General features: G+C 42.6%; 1 protein-coding gene across 1 annotated transcript in view; it reads right to left on the reverse strand.

The window, feature by feature from the left end:
* Window positions 1–16,041, reverse strand: part of LOC110988105 (uncharacterized) — a 36,610-nt gene extending 20,569 nt beyond the window's left edge. The window contains exons 1-20 of the mRNA XM_022251356.2: window positions 15,704–16,041; window positions 15,188–15,271; window positions 13,562–13,626; window positions 11,594–11,695; window positions 10,559–10,696; window positions 10,044–10,148; window positions 9,397–9,648; window positions 9,110–9,266; window positions 7,771–7,984; window positions 5,752–5,935; window positions 4,919–5,209; window positions 4,450–4,816; window positions 3,759–3,879; window positions 3,268–3,435; window positions 2,637–2,843; window positions 2,115–2,389; window positions 1,746–1,890; window positions 1,111–1,320; window positions 830–980; window positions 100–383 (exon numbers count right to left, since the gene is read on the reverse strand). Coding sequence (XP_022107048.2) covers window positions 100–383; window positions 830–980; window positions 1,111–1,320; window positions 1,746–1,890; window positions 2,115–2,389; window positions 2,637–2,843; window positions 3,268–3,435; window positions 3,759–3,879; window positions 4,450–4,816; window positions 4,919–5,209; window positions 5,752–5,935; window positions 7,771–7,984; window positions 9,110–9,266; window positions 9,397–9,648; window positions 10,044–10,148; window positions 10,559–10,696; window positions 11,594–11,695; window positions 13,562–13,626; window positions 15,188–15,271; window positions 15,704–15,762 — 3,579 coding nt within the window. The 5' untranslated portion in view covers window positions 15,763–16,041. The remainder of the gene's footprint in view (window positions 1–99; window positions 384–829; window positions 981–1,110; window positions 1,321–1,745; window positions 1,891–2,114; window positions 2,390–2,636; window positions 2,844–3,267; window positions 3,436–3,758; window positions 3,880–4,449; window positions 4,817–4,918; window positions 5,210–5,751; window positions 5,936–7,770; window positions 7,985–9,109; window positions 9,267–9,396; window positions 9,649–10,043; window positions 10,149–10,558; window positions 10,697–11,593; window positions 11,696–13,561; window positions 13,627–15,187; window positions 15,272–15,703) is intronic.
* Between the last annotated feature and the right edge of the window lie 5,381 nt (window positions 16,042–21,422).

Here is a 21,422-nt window from a genome sequence, read left to right on the forward strand (position 1 = left end):
TTTGATAATTTAGCAGTTTACAGAAAACACAGTTACTAATTTTTAATAGTTAAGGAAATGTTATTAACAGTGAACAGCTTTGCTTCCAGCATATAGTACCTCAAAGTCCACAGCCGCTTCTTCTCCTGGCGGAGCAACGTCCAATACAACGCCTAGGGATGGCAACTGCACGATGTGTCTATAAACAGATGAGATCCCCACTGTTGTCAATCCAGCACCATTCTGTGCTCTGACAGACACGTAATATTCATGGTCACCATGGAGATGCCAGTCTAAGTCATCCAATGCGAATGCAGCACAGGATGTGTGGGATGAACACGGACCAATTCTGTAGTATTTTTCCGTCTTGTAAGCAAGGGTCTCTGTGCCACCTGGGCTGCTACCTGCAATGACACAAGAAAGTATGTCATTCCCCCCAAAATGGGAACTTACAAGTCTATGTCAACCGTGCAATCGTAAGCAATCTCTATCTATCTCCACTATCTGCAGTGAGCGGAAGAGCACCCTCGCTGGCGAAAGAAAGACAGTCTGGTACGAACATTTCAACCGGGCACACGTTTGGTGGATAAGCGAAGACCATGCATTCCTGGATAAATTTGCTCCACGTTCCCAGCACGCCACGAATCAAACACGCATAAACTTGCGCAATTATGAAGCAAGTTGGAACCAAAAGACTGTCAATTTCATTTGAAAATGCCCCCTCTGTTGTTCCATTTTGGAGCGCATGCCGATTTTTTTCTTGCATACGAAAGTCAGTTGGCCCATCAGGAAGTATTTAAGCTATATAAAATGCCCCCAAGTATCTTATTAGTTGGTCTTACACACTCACCGATAGCAACTTGATATCTCAGACTCGTATCCTCCTCATCAGTATAGGCATTATCTGCCCACTCAGCAATCAGGTAGTCCCCCTCTGAACGGACTGAGACACGCCCAACAAACAGGGGTGGAGTGGTGTCCACTACGATTGGACCAATCACCTGTATAAACCAAGACAAAATCAATGTGGATTAATATTGTCAGCATCATCAATACGGAGAGTAGTCCAAATCATGGGCTGTTGAGTCTAAATGCTCATTTCTTGATTAACGTTAAGCGTTTAGCACACACCTTGGTCGTTGATAGCTGGGCCTTGTTCACTGCCGTCAGAATCAGACGTACAACAGACCCGTGGCTGATATCGGGATGGTACATCAGAAAGTGGTCGTGACCTGACGTTGAGATGCTGGCTACGAAGTCAGGCCTGTGATCTAAGGTGTACCCAATCTGGTAGTCGTAGATGGAGCTCTCGGGATCCTCTCCCATCCAGGAAACATTCACCTGTCATTGACGACACAAAATGCCAATGCCAATGCATGCCCTGGGGATTTCTTTGAACCATATGTACAAACTAGGCCTACAAACCACTGGGAAGTATACAGTACATAAGCAAAATATATCACATTTCCATGTTAACCCAATCAAACAATTTACCACAGTGATCCCATACTGATGCTGCGTCTGAATTATTTGACTAGGTCTGGCAGTAACACATACACAAGTCCATTGGAAATACGTTTAGCCACTAGCTGGCAACTGGTATAATAATGGTAGCCACAGCCGAGACATCAGGATGTGGCTCACCCCTCAGTAATTGACTCAGCTGAATATGAATTGAGCAGACTATGTAGTACGCTTCTGATACTGGAGTTTCAAAATACATAGCTAGACCTGAATTTTTCATGATCTGAGCAGTTAATGCATACGTGTCTGTCAGCGGGAAGGAAAAACTTCTCCTGAACGGCTGGGATCCACAAGCAATCGAGGTCTCCATGGAGTATTGCTGACGAGTCGTTGGTACCGACCATCTCAGGATAAGCAGAGAGATCATCTACCAGAGCAGCCTTGGAACTTGGTACAGAACAAGATATAGTGACATGTGAGCAATTATTTGACGTTCCCTTGGCAGTTCAGACAAACAGAAAAAGAAATCATGTTCTCAGAGGCAATCACTGTGGTGTATCTTGTTCAAGGACACAAGCTCAACAATTTCCAAACATCATTCTCAAGTCCTAGTATCGGCAAAATGAGTCTGATAAGAACGCCCATCATCTTTGGACTCAGGAGCACCCTACCTGCATCCACTGGATGCATTAATCAGCTCCGTCTTCCTGCGGTGCTCATCAATAAACCACGTCCGACCCTCAGCATCCTTGGCCAGACCGGGCCACATCCGAGCGTAGCCAATGGTGATCTCAGACAACTCAGGAGGGCTCATATCGATCACAACGCCGTCTGAGCAGATTGCCTCTGACGGCTCTAGGGCTCGGTTGTACGCGATGACGGTGACATAGTATCGACCAGGAGAGGGCGCTGTCCAACTCGCCTTAGTGGCAGTAGTTCTTGTCATCTAAACAAATGGTGATATGAAATAATGTGAGTCATTTATAGTCCCCTCACCCCCAAGATAACTGACACAAAAAGAATTGTGCTCACTGCTAAACTTAGCGCTACATACGATTAACTTACAGCAACAATTACATAAAATATTTACTGAAATTTGAAGGCTTCAAACTGGCCATTCATCAAAATTTGAAATAGAAAAGTTCATTCAACATGTCTTTACCCAGGAAAATCCAGGTCCATGTACAACTTACCTCGGCTCTGACTCTTCCAATTGCTGTCTCGTTCATCCAGCAAGATGTGTCAAAGAGATACTGGTAAAACTTGACGCCACTTTCCTTGTCAAAGAACCCTCCCCAGTGAGCAGAGAGGTCATTGCCTTCCTGAAAGTCAACCTCATTGGATCCGAGTATCCCATCATACACCACACCGGCTTGGGGAGCAGATGTGTCCACTGTCACCTGTGAGATGGTAAAGGCTGCATATGAAGTAGAACTACACCACCAACCTGTAAGTTACTTGCATGAACCTCTTTGTGCAATTCCTTATCAAAGATGATGGGCTCGCAACTTAACCCAAAATCAATCTGGGTTCCCGAACTTCAAATCCAACCCACGACCTGACAAACACAAGGGTGAAACTGACATGTACCGATGCCCAACCCCCGATGTTTATAGTAATCTGCAGGAACTTAGCAATATCATTTGAGAGAGACATATTTCAGGTTTTCACTGTGATGGCTTAACCAAACTCACCCAATCAGAAAAATTTCAAATCCAGAACCAACACTGACGCAACTTGATTGAAAATGTAGCAAAACTCGGACCTGACTCGAAGTCAGTTTTTGGTCTGATCTCTGGTTTGCATAACATGTTATGTACGTACCCGGATTGTCGCGCTTGTTACCAGTCCCACATGGTTGGTAACCGTCAGGGTGATGGAGTAATCAGTGTCGTGGGCGCCAATGTCGGAAGTTGGATTAAAAACGTAGTCTGCAGCATAACAGTCCCCTGCTGGGATGCACAAACAGCTGGCGGGATCACAATCCAAATCCTGAAAAAGCCAAAATATGTGTGATGTTGCAATGCAATGGAACTTGATCTGATTGAAGTTTAGCACAAGCAATGGTCCAAGGAAAGGTCGAAGAAGGAAAGTGTGCAGGAGTTGTCCTCTGCATTGTCCAACTCAGCTTTCCTGCTTTCTGCCCAAATCAATGTGTATCAGAAGTGTTTTCCCTGCAGAGAAGCAAAGTTTGCAATAACGTTTGCAATTGATGACAGAAAAAAAGAAGGAATAGCCAGTAACGCTATTCTTTGAAGCACTAGATTTCAAATTGAGTAAAAACTAACATTCAAATTATGTCTCGCCGCACGTACCGCATCGATTCTCCTGGCTGGAACTGTCTGGCTTTCATACTCTGTCTCTGTAACGGGGTCCCAGAGACGCCAGTGGATACTTCTGACTCCGCTGTGAATGTCGTATGTCCTAAACGCAACACTGGTGGGGGAAGAAAGGAAACTCTTTGACGTTCCATCTGATCCATTAAGACAATAAACAAGTTTACAATCTCTCAGTTGCATTGCCGATACGACTTCTATTTTCAAAGGGTAGTCGCTTCAGTTTTCCACCTTCTGTACCTTTAAAGTGATAAGAACTGATTTAAATATTTGCCAGCTGCATCGTTTGGTATGCACAGGTTGGAAAACAAAGCAGAATATGATTGACAGTGCCCCATTTTTCCATTCCAAGGGCAACATATAATGACACGTCAGGTAGGATTTAAATGAGCTGTGAAGCTTGCCTGCAGGATTTGAACTTGAAAAATCCGGACAGCCATTTTTCAAGTATGCTTGAGGACACAAATGCTCTTTACACATGAAAGAGAAACGAAATCCACAGGCCATGGACTTAGCAACCTTTTGACTTGCTCCACAGAATAGTTATACTGACAAAGGGACTAATTTTTGCAAGACATCCCAGTAAACATTTTGACCAAGGTATAGCAAAGACTTTCTTCAGCACAACTGAAGTCATCGTGCCAAGATGCACAACGAAGAGATTTTCTACCTCATCTCATGCAGATCTTCCGAGTTATGAATGGCCAGGTTCACCTCTCCGTCCCGTACCAGCCAGAAGTCTTCAATAATTGGTGGGGACGAGTCGGCATGGACCAACACGCTATCCCTCACAGAGTGACCGGTCAGATCCCTAGCCTCCACCCAGAACCGAACAGAATCGCCGTCCACTAATCTCAGGTCATAGGTCGCCTGCGTGCTCGTGCCTTCATTTCTCCAGTTGTCCGAGTTGTCATCGCTTACTGCGACAGTGGTCCTGCCGCCGCTGTGGTCGATGTCGTAATAGACGCGAAACTCTGTCACACCAAGTGCATGAGGGATAGCTGCACGGCCACGCTGCCCAAAGTTCTGGTCATAATCTATAGAAATAAAAGTAATTTTCATTCAATTAGTTTTTCCCCGGTGTTACAGCTAACAATTATTTAAAAATTTAAATACACTAAACTAATTGAAGTATTTACCACTGTCAATGAGACCGGCAGTATAGGATCCAATTGGTTTCAGCAGTCCTTGGTTTACATGATGCACGTTAATGAATCGGTTTGTCCAGACTAAATCTACCGAGGTTGGCCTGCCAGAGTTCAGACTGGTCAGCCACAGGTAGTCAGTATTTGAAGATGCTGAGGTCACACGCAGAGGGGAATCGGTCTGAATGGTGACATCACTTTGATCATTGTCATAGAACACGAAACGCCTGCTGAGTCTGAAGTTGCCGGCGTTGTCAACGACAGAGAGGATGACGGAGTACACACCTAGAAAACAGGTGGAAAAGAAAGAAGCAAGACCCTTATTCAACCACAGAAATTAGGATCTTCGGTAAGTTCCCCACACATTGTGTGGGGAACTTACCATAGATCCTTGATGGAAAAACTTGAGTCTATTCACTAAACAGAAAATATTGTAAATTAATCATGCGGGGAAACTCGCTAGATGGGTTACAGACTTGAAAAAGATGATCGACAGAAAATGACCAGAATGGGATTTGGACTTGTTCTGACCTTGGAAAATTGAGCACAACCAAACTCTTTTTAATAAAACCCCTCTAAACCAATTTTAATAAAGTAAGGGCTGGCATAAAGTAACTCCTGCACAGAATACATACTATTGCCTTTGCAACCTACCCTGGACTTTACATACACGTACTACGGCCTCTGTAACCTACCGCAGAATACATACTATGGTCTCTGCAACCTACCACAGAATACATACAATGGCCTCTGCAACCAACCACAGAATACATACTATGGCCTCTGCAACCCACCACAGAATACATACTATGGCCTTTGCAACCTACCAACATGGGGTAAAGTGATTCTCTGGCCTGATGAGCTGGTCACTCCAGAATATACTGGTGGACTGTCAAAGATTTCTGTCATCTCGCTGCCATGGCTACCGGATAGCTGTCGCACTACCAGGTCATACTCCTTAATACCAGCCAAATCGTCGGCCCAGCCTTGCCATGTGATGGTTATTGCTCCCTGTGAGATGAATTGCAAAATTGGAGAGCCCACACACGGCCGATCATTGCGCATAAAAAGGAAACCACTCGTATTGTTAGGCAAAGTGAAAACAAGATGAAAAACACAGTTTCTCGTCTTCCTTGTTAAAACCGGAGAGGTGGTGGCCTTTTTTCACAGGTGGCAGATTATTCCAAATGGAGGATGGATTTTCATGACATTTGACCAGCTACATGTGTAGGAGTTTGCACCATTCAAGAGGTGTTAAACTTGCATTAACTGCAATAGATCTTTATAAGAACAGAATAAAACGTTAAAAATATATTGCAGCTTTTCCAAAAAAAAAACCCCAAAAATAAGACAAAATGCTACGGGGAAACTGGATGTAGAAAGGATAAAAAACTTTCTTTTCGGCCTTAATTTTCTCTAATATTCAAGGAGAGCAAGAACTGTTAACAAATGTCTAAGGCGCTATCCTCTCTGACATAATAAGCACCTGGCATTGACAAAGAGGAGAGAGGATGCTAGGAATAAGTCAACTTCATTGTGCATGGTGCACCTGTTAGAACCATTTCAACAGAAAATGGTCACGAGTGCTCAGAGATTCCTGCGCCTAATAAAGCCCTTGAACACAGGTGTACACACTGTGTTTCAGTTGCTATATGTATAAATATGCCATTATTCGGTCGCCATCATTGCAAACATCTTTGTTCTACTGCCTCTATGACCTGTATTTGACATCAACTACAGTCCGAAACAGGCCCAGGCCATCTGCTGAAAAATAACAAGGCAGTATTCAAGACTTAACTCGCATTACCATGAGCACACTCCTGAACATGTGACAGGAGCATATATGACCTGTGGGAGAGCAAAATTATGTATGCTCTCGACCAGAAGATACATATTTATATGATGTGGTGGCATGTATTTCAAGATGGCAGAAAGGTAATTCTTGACAGTTTGTGCTACGACTTGATGGGAAAGTAATGAGTACACAACATTGTCCTCTTCTTGCAAACATAAACACACATACAACCACAGTTCAATAGCAGATATGCCACAGGGTCTGCTCTAAAAAAAACCCAGAACTTTATTAATCGTACCAAATAGCAGTGAAATGCACCATGGAGCATAGAGAATGGAGCAAATAACAACCAGTGTTCTCTTTTCTCAAAACATTGTCTGATTCCACTAATTTTCCCCTTTTGATTTGGAGGCTCAAGTTTTAAGTTGCCTGCTCTTTCTGAACTTTTCAGTGTTTCATTATTTTGATGAAATCTGTAGCATGACATATGAGATTTTTGTGCTTCCAAACCATTCGAAATTACGGGGCAGACATTGATCGACGGCTCATCCAGCAAAACACAAGTGCACGATGATGCGCTTGCTTCTTGTGTACAATATTCCTATTCATACAATCACTGCAATTGGAAACCCCTGACTGACTTAATAGTCTTGAATTCAAGGCTGTTAGATAAAATGGCTCAGTACGCTAACCACCCACATATGGTGCACAGTGCAGTATTTGGCACAGCTGAAACTCTGGTCGCTCCAGAAGTCATGCCAGCGCAGGCAGTGCGTCATGCTGCATCTCATGCAAGGTTGGCAGCCTTGTTTTCAAGGCTATAGACTAAAAGCAGCACATGTGCATGCAGTGCGCGACCGGCACTGAAATCGAGATGCGCAGAAATGAAAATAAACGCATTCCCATTTGTCTTTTTCTTTTCAGGCCATATTTTTTGACCCAGAAGGGAAAAAGGGAAGCAAAGAACTTCAAAGGTCTGTTTAAAGAACCTGGAAATCCCGATAAAAACCGGAAAAGCGCCATCTCTGAATAGTCAGTTAAACAATCTCACCTGTGTGGTTACATCATTTCCTGCACTCAGCATGGTTGTTCTGCATCCTCCGGCGGCACTGACGCAGTGGTAGGGCTCCACAAAGTCAAAGGTGAAAGTTGAGTAGGCGGAGCTTGTTCGGCCGCTGTAGTAGCGTGTGTTGATGCGATTGGACAAGTCCCTGTTGAAAAGCTTCAGGTACCCGCCGTTTGTTGCAGACACATCAATCCTCAGTCTGCAATTCAACAGGTAGAATGTAAAAGATTGTGAAATACACTCATTCCTCTTAAGAGATACATCAATGAGTATAGAAGTCTCATTGCTCAGAGTACAATTGTTGGAAAGACAATTTGCTGCCTTGCGCTCATAGCTATCAAACTTGATGAGGCCTGACCAGATGCAGTACCAGTGTAAATATTCTGACAGGGCACCACAGGGGATGCTCCAAATTTTTTGAAGGGGGCACTGAAAGCCACATGGCTTGTACGTGGGTTGTCCAAAGTTCAAATGGAGAAACTGTGGAGAAGAGGAGAGGGCAACAGACTCCTGCTTTCTGCTAGGAGACACATGCTCGCCACACACAGCTTAGCCACTGTGATCAGAAGTGCACTATGACTGCATTTCACCCTCTCCAGTCAAAGTACCTCTGAGCTTATTGCTGAGGTTTTTCTTGGTGTGTCACATACAAATCTTTCTTTGTAATGTTTCGCTACAGTACCTCCCCGGGCACGGATAACGGGGGAGGGGCTTGGGGGTAAAAAACAACCCTTCCCCCGCTCTGAAACAAAAAAAAAGGAACAGGAAGTTAAAAAATGACTATTTAAAAAAGCAAGTTCACCAATACCACTGTAAACAATGCAAGTCATGTGCAATGTTTCATCATCGTTTCCGTTTGTCCACAAAAATGAGACATTAACCCCCCCGGAAAACCTTGGATCACCCCTCGTCCTTGCATTGAAGACGTGCACAATAACTTTCCTTTTTTATTTAGTTTTGGCCATTTCAATGAAGACAGCAACCCACAAACAGATTCCTTTAGAGGGTATATAAAACAAGAACGTCAAGGTCTGTTGTCAGGGCGGGTCATTTTCACATCTCTTTTGATACAGAATACTGAGAAGAATTTTAGTGACTTTGTTTTTTCAAGCCCTGTATGGTAGTGTACAGACAACTTCAAGAACTCAGTAAATGAAGAAGTGTAATTCGACAAGCTGAATTAGAGACCATAACTACGGTGGCACAACACCCATGCACAGGTGGTACGCGCGCGTTACATGCCTCTTTGACCAATCCGCCCTGAGCTGAAGTGCACTCTCACCGGCGAAAGAAACTTAAATACATCAAGTGGGCTTGGACTTACACGTCTCCTGTTGATGGGTTCCAAGAGTTATGGTTTAAAGTGAAGGTCACCTCACAGGTCACCAGGGCTGTATTGGGTCTGTTTCGGTTAAAGGACCTTCCAGTTGTCGATGTTGTACAATACCGGGAGCCTACTGAATAAATGCTGCTTGAACCCCCTAGCATAGTAATGGAGGGAGATAATTGTATTCAGTCAGTATAAGGTACATATCAGCACTGAACTGTGATTTGATTTACGCACGCTTCCTTAGACATGACTGGAATCATTTTTCTCCGGGAGTAACTCACGATTCACAGCAGCTGTGACTCTTGCACCCACAATGCCAAGTCCAACGCTTTCAATGTAGGGATGTCCACCGGCGCTGGGGCTCGGCAGTCCAGTAGGTTGGTAGGAGCTTACCCAGTTGACCCTGAGGTTTCTGAAGTTCTGTACATTAGAGTAGACGGTGGCTGTGCTCCCCTGGACTGTGGGCGATTCTAGAGTAGTCGTGCCCACGATCAGGGTGGCACGGTGCTCTGAGAGGGTTGGTGAATGCCTCACTATCACGAAGTAACAGAAAGTGAATTAAAGCAATCTATTTTTGGTTCAACAAGAAACAAGTTTAATAAAACTTCTGACGGGGTGTACATGTCTTCATGTGGATTACTTTTCTGCACTAAACTCTTGGAATATTTTCTTCCGAATCATGCGTTGGCTGATTAAAAAGATATTTCAAATTGTGTACCCTAATTAATACTTCACATCTCTGAATTCTTTTTGCCAGACACAACTGAAAAGCTGCAATTCTTCAAACACTGCACGGGTCATGGACAGAGGTCTCCGTATTTTATGAGAGAGAAGTGTAGGAGTTTGAAGTAAGGCTTGTAGTTCCATCTTGGAGAGTGTCTGTCTCTCAAGTGAAGGTTCACTCTTCTTCCAAAAATATTGGACTCACTTGTTCTGCAGTCTCTTCCCGAGAATCCGCTTTTGCATGAGCATCGGTAGTCTGTGCAGGATCCCGGGTAGCAGGCATTGCTGTCACTCCTCCAGGAACACTGCTCTGAACAAAAAAAAATGAAGAAAAGAATACCTGTGGACTGACGGCAGTAAAATTCATCCCCTCCATTCAGGACAAAAAGATGGCACGTTTTAGCACGTCCCTTTAATTAAATGGGAACACACTACGTGCACACTAAAGTTTATGCAAACTTTGACGAGTAACTACCAGTGCTCAACTGAATTTTGTTGGAATGTATGATATGAATAAGCTGGGAGGGGGTGCAGTGAGGAGAGTGGCCACTCCCCCCACTTTTTCAACTGGGGGTTTAGCCTGCCCCGCCTCCCACATTTTGCAGGTCCTATAATTGGGTAGGGAGAGGGAGCCCTAAATGGCTGATGCCTGATGGTCTAACAACTGGTCCTACCACTTCGAAAATCATTCTGCTGCAGTGTCTCAAGCTATACACTTACTAATGCATCGCCTCATATCATCAGTCTTCCTGTAGGCTGATCCCAGAGCAGAGCCGAATTCACCGTCACATCGGTCGCATTTCTGGTTCGAGGAACTGCTGCAGAAAACCTCAACACAGTGTGCAATGGGTGAGCATTCTGTAAAATAACGAATACACCACACAAAATCCACAAATAGATCCAAAGCCAAATTCTTGGAGGGTGTTTGGGGGGGGGGACAATATTTGTTTGTAACTTTTTATTGCCTTTCTAAGGCAGAAGGATACTTTAGGTATTTTTACAAGCTTTTCACCAGAATTGAAATAAAATAAATGACTTTATCCCCCCTCAAAAAAAAAAAAATAGGCGGTTTTTTAGGGCAGGGCAATGGCCCCCATAGATCCATTCTTGTAATCTACATCAATCACTTCCAAAGTGAGTCAGCCTATCTCATAAGCAAATGTCAATTTGAATAATTGAGTATTTGAACATAAACCTGCTATTCAATTGAATTTTCATATATTCGGTTAATTTCCAACAAAAGCAGAAACCAAACAAGATTTTACACAGAGAAAAAGGGAAACCTTGAATGAAAAGTCCTCTTTCGTCTCGGCTGTAGGGCCTATGCGTTGAACTTGTATGAACTTATGAAGTTACTCTTAACAGCGTGAAATATATGATATTTCAACTTTATAATTTTCCCTGTTTATATCCATGATTTTCATCCTATAAAATACATATTCAAATGTTGGATAAATCATTCAGAATTATTGACTGAAAATCTGAATAGTCGCGGTTATACTTACTAAACTTTGGTAAACGAGGAGTGGTTTAATAGCCAGAGAGGATAGGGCCGAGTCAACTTGAATACATGACTAATTGGATATTAAACCTTAAATTCAATCAAACATTTGAATATTTGGATATTCAGCACAATTCTAAGAATGGATAAATCAGTCGTATCAAAAGCAGTGTTCTAAGAGCCCTCAATCAAAAAGGTTCTAGCGACAAAAAGCTATGGCAGTGACAGGAATTAATCCAAATCTTCATACTTACGATTGCATCTTGGAGAGTAGTAGCCTCGATTACAGTGGGCACAGTAGTCAGGTCTTGTGCAAGACCCGCCATTGGGGCAAGTGGTGACACCAAAACAAATGGCTACAACAAAACCACATTTAAAATCAGAAAGAAGCACACATGTGCATACCCGAGACTTCGGTAAAAATTGTGGGAAGAGCCTTTTTGGGGAAGGGTGAAAATTTGCTTTAGGGACCAAACAATCTGGCCTTTAAAACTGGGTGATGATATATACTTTGGAGCTTTTTACACATCTCTGGAAGGAATCAATAATAGTGAAACAAATCACCTTCCTTGCATTAGTTGTCAACTGTTTTTTTTTAGTAATTTGTTTCTGGGGGACGGGTATACACATGTACACATGCATCCAATATTGATCAGGATGTAAATACAGAGGTTCACGTCAAGGCAAACTTGGAAGGCAAGGTGTTAAGAAAGAGTTCCATATACGGGCAAAACCATTTTCCCTTAAAATGTATTATTAGCCATCAGAAAGTGATAACACGCCCTAAAAAGTGAAATGTAGCAAAGAACCGTCCGTAGGATTTACTTAGAAAACAACTAGGTTTTTTACACAAGTCTCACAGGTTTGAGCACAGAAGTGTTGTCCATAACTCTTTCCAGGTTTTCTATTACTAGGATATTTCCTGTTACCTTTGCAAGGTAAAAAAGGTAGCATTTTCCCAGTGCATAACTGCTAGTTTCGTCAATTTTCACATCTTAAACAGTGCCGACTATGTAGGCTGAAATGGACAGCAGGTCACCAAACTTCTGCTTAAAATTGCACTTGCGGATGGTTTGCAGTAGTTCATAGCTGGGCCAGGAGATGGCCACATTAGGGATAATTTCGACAGCTCATAGAATAAGCCTAGATGAATTGATGATGTCAAATTTTGTTCTAAACATATGCAATATGCTACTTATAGGATCATTGTCAAGGATGCCCCGAGGAAAGCTTTTGTGTAAACAAATCGTGACGTCTTCAGTAAACATAAGTCTACTCCAAAATCACCCAGACATGAACAGGTAGCCCATGAACACAACTCACGTTAAACAGGAACACATGCACACGTGATTAACTTTCCTCAATTCAAACAATCTTTCACAACAGTGAATTAGAAACAATATCTCCGATGGCGGAATGATCGATGTCTTCATGCGGTAAGTTCGATCAATTATGCAACATCCTGCAAATTCTAATTGAAAAAAAAAGTTCCAAAGTAGACGTGAGCGAATGACCAAACGCTGTGTATATACGCATTGATAATCCGGCTGACAACTACATGAATGGCCATGCATCTGCAGTACTCGGTGACTGATCTGCACAGCATGATGATGCCATCTTCCCTACCACTAAGATAATGAAATCCTGGTTTCAGAATGGACTAGATTTAGAAATAGGAGGTGCCCAACAATTTTCTTGCACAATAAAAGCACAGACCCAACACATTTTATAGGGTATCCGAGATCCTTTTCAAGGGATGCACAATTGTTTTTTGAGAGGCCAAATGGTTCGGGATTTTTCTTGGTGTTACTGTTTATGGCCTCTGCAGTCTCTCTGAGATAAGAGGGCTATACACAACTTTTGTCACTTTTCACACATTTTTAGCAGTTTGACACCTGTTAAACTAGAGAATCATTTCTTTAATTCTGTTTTATGTTCTGCGCTTCTGGGAGGGGTTTGGCCCTTCCTTCCACCCTAGAATCCATCGGCATCATGGGATATCATGACATGAGTATACTCCTAAAATTTCACAAAAATAGGTGTTGATGAGATTTTACATGAGCTTCCAGTTGTGCTGTATAGTGCATTCTTAGGTTTATTACGATTCGTAAAAATTAAAGAAAGGATCATAAAGAAAGGACTACAGTAGTCCATTTCCTTCCTTATCTGGCCAACCATCAGGTCCTGACCATAATTATGGAAGAATGAATGAGTCAACTTACGGGTATTGCAATTTGATGAGACACTTCCAGTCCAGCCGCTGCAACACCTGTAGCAGGTTCCGTCCCTGCACACGATTAAACAGGAAAAACATTCAATTCAATTCACATTTATTTCCATACTCTTACGGGAGCAAGATAAAGTACAGGAAAGTCATGAAATCCGTAATATCATTGTATAACACTGTACATGACTGATTAATAAAAACATTAGTCACAGAAATCAGAGTAATGAAAAAAACAACTTACAAAAGAGAAAACAATACCAGAAGCATCACGGAATTAATGAGTATGGAGGCTGTTCAGGGAAGCCAGGGCTTATGGGGAACAGCCTTTGGACAGACATGACAGACTGAACAAAAACAAGACAGACATGGCAGACAGGACAAAACAAGATAGACATGGAAGACAGGACAGGAACAAGACAGACATGGCAGACAGGACAGAAACAAGACAGATGACGAACAGACAAGGCAAAAGACAAGACCAAACAATAATTAGCTATTAAATAATTAATAGCTAATTTGAAATCCAAAGAAGGCAATGATAATCCACGAAGTAACATAATAAAATAAATACAAATAAGACAATTAAAGAGCAACCTGTGCCGTGTAATGGGATAGGAGGGCTCTTTTATACGAAGTTTTGAAATAACCCACAGAAGATTGACCTTTAATTTGATTGTCGATGGTGTTCCAAAGTCGGGCTCCATGAAAGCGAAGTGTGTGCATTGAATAAGAGGTACGAGTGAAAGGAATATAAAGATTACACCGGGATCTAGTAGAATAGCTGTGAACAGTTTCAATAGATCTAAAGTAAGAGGCAAAAGTGGAAGGGAGGAGGTTACAATAGAATTTGTACATGAAGATATATTGAGCACAATTGTGCTCAAGATTTTATAGGCTTAAATTCAAGTTCGGTATCCATAACGTGTCGAAAAGAGTTGCTATCATGACGACAGCAGGAATGCCTAAAATATCAGGTGTACCCTAACTAGGGGTCACAGTATCGGAACCCTGATCAGAAATAACTTTTTAGAACACAGCAGTCACTGTGACCATTTCCTACCTCGGAGTCCATGCTCTATCTTAGTGACTTTCTAATCATTCATTGAAGGCCTAGTGACGAGCACTCATGTTTATATACCAATTTACATGAAAGTGATCAAAGCATACATTAGCCCCACTGGTGTGGCACGGACTCTCGCTACCGTTCCATCCTTGGGAGGAATGGAGCGGTAAGGAGAGTTCGTGGCGCACTCAGCGGGGCTAAGCATACAGTACATATATGTAAATGAAGCTCGAACGGTCAATTTACCGGAACAAATTGCCCTGAGGCCAAGGGATTATTATGAAGAGCTTGAGCACAAATCGCTCCAGATGATGAACGTTTTGTGGTGAAATGTAGGCCTACATGTACATTGCAAACCTGACGATCCACAGTTTTCAAATTTACACCATTAAGTTGTGGCCAAAGATTCCACGCAACGGCATGGAAGGAGACACCGTGACGGCTGCATGAATCATGACACGCGCGCGTAGAGAACAAACCCGAACAAATTATCGACTTGAACAAAGTCTATGCATAGTACAGCGTGAGATGAACGAGTGGAGGAGCAAGAGGACTTACCTGTATCTTGTACAGCGTTTCAAGTTCAGAAATCCACACTTTGTTGTATAGCGCTGGGGGCACGAGTAACTACAAACGGCAGCCCTTTGGGAAGATAGAAACTTTAATGCATCACTCGCAGCCAGCAATTATTGTAAGTTTGCAACATACCTATAAAGAAATATAAACTTCGCGAACTTTCTGAACGTGTAACTGTAAAACTTCAATCATTTAACGGCAAGAAGTTTGCCTATTAAAATTAACAGGGCATGTAGCGGCTTTCTAATTAAGCAGAACAAACAGGAGTGAAAATGGACAAACATATCTCTTTAAAATTTATATAAGGCATTGTCAACAACAAATAACTTTCAGATGCTCGATTTCCCCCAACGAATGCGTAGTTTTTTGTTGCACGGCAGTTATCGGGGGTCCCAGAAAACTTGATGCGTTTGAGGTTCTGTCGTTTTTTAATTTTCCAGTGGCGCAAAGAAAAACAACACTTTTTAGGCCTAATCGACGAACAAATTGAGTGCTTACTCTGAACGCTGTAACGTCATAACCACGACGCCGAGTACCAGACAGCCGAGCTTAAACATAGCGGGGCTGTGTTCAGTTTACAGACTAGTAATCGTAAAGTTAAAGCAACATTAACGTTTCCGCCAAAGATATTTTCTCTTGAAATGCAGAAAGTGCGATGCGTCCGTCGGCTTGCAGTAAGTGTTTGTGCTACTCGACCAGGCACAATGAACCCGCTCAGTGTGTGCTTGCAGTTCCACAAGCAAATGAAGATATCGTCTGTCTGGCATCAGCTAAGTCCCCCTCTTTCTGTTTTCCCAGGCGCAACCAACTTGGCATTTATAGTCAATGGTACCTGCTGCACATCATGTTAAGCATCCGGCAAGTGACCTTGTGTGTGTTGTGCTTGTACGGCATTTGAGTTCAGTCTGGGGCATTCAAGTTCTTCATTCTCTTCTTCGCCAATTTCTGGCTCTATGCCAAGCGCTAAAGGCTTGTTATTGAACAATATTATGTTTGACCTACATACTTCAGTTGAAGGATTTTCCCCAGACCACTTGGTTCTTCGAAGCCGTGGCTTCCACGCCCTCGACAAGTAAGGTGAATCCGAGTTACTGGGAATTGCTTGGCCTACACAGCAAAACCAAACCACAACCGCGGGGTTGTTCACCCAGGAAATCATACGAATAATCGCTGTTTTATCTATCTACCCAAGCATCATGGTGAAATATTACCCTTCCTGTTTGGTGGATCATGTCATTATGCCCACTTCACATTTTCATTTCTATTATGTCTGAACTTGTCAGTGGCGTAACAACGGGGGGGGGGCACGCCCCCCGTGACCCCATTTGAAATTTTGAAATGGACAAAAATATATATTATTTATTTTCAGTGCCCCCTGAAAAAAAAAAGTGCACCCCTAAGTGCCCCCTCAGCTGTAGCACCCTAGTCACGCCACTGGAACTTGTTGAAGCCGCATAGAAAAGAATGCTACGGAGCTCTGAAAGTGCCATCCTACTTGTTGAGATCCTGACATATTTAATCTCAGGATGATGACATATTACGAGCGATATGACGACACCATGAGATGTTTTATCGCAGGACGAAGACATCCTGTCATGGAAATGACAACATCCCGCGATAATTTATCATGGGATGACGATATCCTAAAGGTTGGACGACGGCATCCTGAGTTAATATATCTTCGGATGATGACATCGTGAAAGTGATATGATGACATTTGTCAATGGGTGCCTTGACAATCCACCGTGAAAACACGTGGCCTGAGATGGTAGTGTTTTCAAAGCATTGTCCTGTTGCCTTACATGATATTACTTAGATGATGTCTCACCTTCTGTTACAAGTTGTTAAGTAAGTAGACATCACACTTGGTGGATATTTCGGGATAATGACATCCTGAGTTAATGATTATCGTCATTATCTGAGGATGTCATCATCCAACTTTTTTGATATTGTCATCTCATGATAAATTATCTCAGGATGTCAACATCTTGCCTTTATTATGTCGTCATCCCAAGAAAAACATTTTAGAATCTCAACAAGTTGGATGGCACTTTCAGAAGTAAATTGACAATACGGGCGATTCACGAAAGTGTGCGTTTAAGAGCAGTGGCGAAGCTAGAATTTCACGAGGGGGCACAAAGGGGGCCGGGTATCCTATGGGGGCACCAGCTTTCAGTGGTTTGTGTGTTTTTTTGGGGGGGGTGGACAAGGTTTAGTTAGTTTTGTTTATTACCCATTCATCCGTTTGTTTTTCACTGGGGCCACCTGGGGGCACCGGGAATTTGTGGGAAGTCCCCCCCCCGTGGCTATGCCACGGTCCAAGAGTTTGCAACGCGTTAGCTAGTAATCACAATGCACGAAATCTGTATCTGTCGATTCAATGTGCGTTTGGAAAGGGTCGACAAATGATTTCGGGCATTGTGATTGGCCAGTGCGTTGCTTAGAGGCGCACAATTGTGAATCATTATTATTAGCTGTACTGATTAACTTGCCTTTATTGTTCTGCCCTAAGAAGAGACATCGACACTTTTAACAGTCCTGTTAAACTCTCCCAAAGAATAAACATTATATCGGGGGGGGGGTTGTTATATCCAACACTTTTTGAAGGGGGGGGGGCTATTGTGGTGAGCAGAAATTTAAAGTGGATTTTGAAGAGCTCTTCATGACTTCCAACAACTAAAGTAAATTCACTAAAATAGGAAAACAGTTTTAAAAAGCAACAGATATGCCACTCTGAATAGGCCTACATCTTACAGGTGTACATCAATATCACGAACTTCACGCACAGTAAAAGTCATATAGTGCACTTGGGCCCCGCTTTTTAAATTTACGTGGCCGGGCAAGTCACCCCCACCCCGCTTTCCCCCATTGCACCCCACCCCCAGTTTTCTAGCGGCACAAACTTAACGCCAATGCGTTCACCCGTTCGTCGACAACGGAGCTTCCACTGCACACACATGAACCCGGATTAGCCCAAATGTCAAGGTTAAGAGTTAGCCACCTGCTCACCACATCCACCATAAACTTGAAATCCTGCTTGAAGTCACGGGAGTAACTACCAAACAAGATGATTACTTTCCCAAGTCGTCAACAAAAAATTAAATAACAGCCATTGTGCACGCAAAAAGCATTTATTTGTCTTTACTGTCATACAAATCTAGGTACACGAACATACTGCTATCGAATGCAACCATATGTTTAGGTTTCACATCGATTTTTATTCTTAGTTGTTTTGAAAACATATATCAGACGTCACAGTTTTAACATTTTTGGACATGCACGCATCACTTGCACGTATCAGCGGAATGCTTACTAAAGTTTCTAAGTTATGGCTCTAAGTTGGAGGATGCGTTAAAAAAAATAAGTGGGTATTTGTAACGAACAGAATATGCTTGAGTTCAGCTGTGGCTAGGGTCAGTAACTTACACCATTGGCAAAGAATGCTGGCTTTCTCTGAAGGAAAGTTCGTCACTATAATAGTGCAGTCTATGATCAAGGCAGGGCGAGAAATGTTGATTGTTGCACATGCGTACACAACCTGTAGCCAGGGAGAAAAAGTTGACAGTAACCGCCCCGGCACCTCTTCATGTAAGAATCTTTGAAAATATTGGGCGATGTCAATTAAGTGACTATTTGTGACGGATACTCAGAGGCCTTCAAATAGCCTTGTTCTAAGCAGTGATTGGTCGCATCTATAAAGTAAAGGGACCATGCAAGACGGGAATTTTGTTTTTGCTAAAATCCCCTTAAACATGCACTGCTTTTAATGAACTGTTTCTTTTTAGTTTTGTTTTGCTATTTTTATCTGTACTTTGGGGACTTTTTGATTTTGTTATGAATGTAGGCCTACATGGACGTGGGCAAAACGTATGTTATCCGAGGCATTCGACCTATGGCATTGACTTGTGCATAAAAAAATCGGATTTTTTTTTAGAATTTGCTTTTGAAGATTTCCTTTTCATTTCGCAATTTATTGTTGAGTAAGCAAATGGAACTAGGACAGGCAGCAATTTTTTTTCAAAAAGGGTTCAAAATGTGAACATGTGAACAATATGCAACATGAATACATTTCCTGAATCTCACACAAGCAGCACTTCCACTGACTGGAAAAGTGTGATAAATTCTGAATTGTATTTTAAAAGTGAGATCTACAGGTCATTGTTTTCATAAGTCGAAGAATGTTTTAAATAAAAACATGCACAAACTTGACTCTGATGTTCATTGCATTGACCTGTTCAAACTACAGGTCCATATTACCTCACTTAACTGCAGCTGGACAAGAAATTTCTGTTTATGGTAAAATGCTTGTAGCTGCACGCTAGCAGATTCAGTACCATGGGCGAAAATCCCAGGGGATGCGGGTAGGCCTATATCCCCTCCACTTTTTTGGCGGGGGTGGGCAATTGAGTCGTCTCTCCATGTTCAGAAAAAAATTAAAGCTGACTGTAATTTTATTGTTTTTTTTTTATTTCCCAAGGACTAAAATGCTTGCAATATCACTAAAAAGTGAAAATAATTTTAAGAGCCATTCTGATGTAAGATTCTGCATGAATTTGATACACATTACAGATGCACATCACTACCAAGAACATCCCCATCATAATAGTGTATATGGTGCAGCCCCCCCCTTTATAACAATAAGAAGAAAACGAAGCCACAAAAGTATTTAAGTCCCGCAAAATTGATAGCACCGAACGAAATGACCAATCTTTCTTGGATCTCAGGAAAATGTTGGACACAAATTCACCTTTCTTTTGGGATGTTTCAACAATAGCCCCCTTTTGAAAAAATTCTGCAACCTTATTAGTTATTATGGTAGATTCGTGCCCCGAAAAGAATATTGCTCTTGGCAAATGCGTTTGCGATGGGAGTGTGGCAAAGTTGATGTAGTGATGTTGGACAGTTAAGTGTCCAGAACCCTCTAGTCCGACGTAATTTCGCGCAAAGTGTTTCCGAGTCTACCTGCCACAGGCATTTCAGTCTCCTACTGACTTTAGAGCGATAAAATCTCATAGGTGCTCACTCACCCTGAGGTTGCTTGGGTTTACTTGGTCACTCTGACCGTCGCCCATCCGCCGGTTTCTTTCTCTGCCGCATCCATGGGTGCCAGGAGTTTAAGATAACCCCGTCGCGTATGACCTGATTGGCGGGGTGATATTTCCTCCCGTCTGTAGTGCTGTTTTGAGTGACTTTGCTTCAGATTGAAAGAACATGCCCGCTTGCCAAATTTTTGGTCCAGTTTATTGGTCTCTTGAATATCTTTGCGTTGTTGAAAGAGGTTATCACCGAACAGGACACGGTTATGGGCGTCTGTGCCGAACAAAGACTGGCAAACAGTCAGGTTAGGTTTAATGAATTCCCCGGCGACGGAGGTTTAGCTCGCACTCTGTCATGCTTGTCCTGGATATCAGGGGCACACCGATTATTTACACATTACGTAATTCACAGTTAATTATGCACCAACACCTTCCGCGTGTCCAAATCCATTCCTCCTGCTGTCGAACTGCAGCAACGTTTTCAGAAGTTCGCACTGTGCGCCTCCTTCCCGAATAACCCTTATTCAAATTAAGGCTTGTCCCATGTTCTCGGTATTTGCGCGCATTTTTTTCAGGTCGACTTCGCCGGTTGATCCCCATCAGGGAAAGCTTCCCTAAATGCAGCTTGGGTGGCTTGAAAGCTCTTGTTCATTCACTGGTCTATCCAAAGTGATTTCGGATACCCCATTTTCAAGACATGAATGGTGTTCAGTCATGCATGACAGGAGGGATGCCATCAAGGTATGATTAGAAAGAACACTGCTTCTACGTTTCAGAGATCCTTATACATTATAATCATATCTCATAGTTTGGGCTTATTATCTACTTTCCTCAGGGTTTGGTTTTTCTGGGACACCCTGTATAGCAATGCTTGTTATTACGTGTATAATAAGATCTCTCAAGCACATGACGACAGGATACCAGTGACAGGTGCAATCTCAAGTCAGTCCAAGGTGCTGTGTAGTGGTAGGTAGAATGACCGACCAACATACACATACAAACCCGGATTTGCCTCATGTCAAGGTTGACAGTTTCCGCTTAGGGGGAAACATAACCAATAAGCACAACCACAAACTAAAAATTCTACCGAGTTCACTTATCCAATAACACGGGAAACATATTTCCGGGTTGTTGATAAAGGAGACAGAAACTCAAACAGTTGAAAAACAGCAAAGCCATCG

This window comes from Acanthaster planci, linkage group LG14 (genome assembly GCF_054643075.1).
Source record: "Acanthaster planci isolate LZ-2023a linkage group LG14, COTS_SCS, whole genome shotgun sequence".
Lineage (NCBI taxonomy): Eukaryota > Metazoa > Echinodermata > Asteroidea > Valvatida > Acanthasteridae > Acanthaster > Acanthaster planci.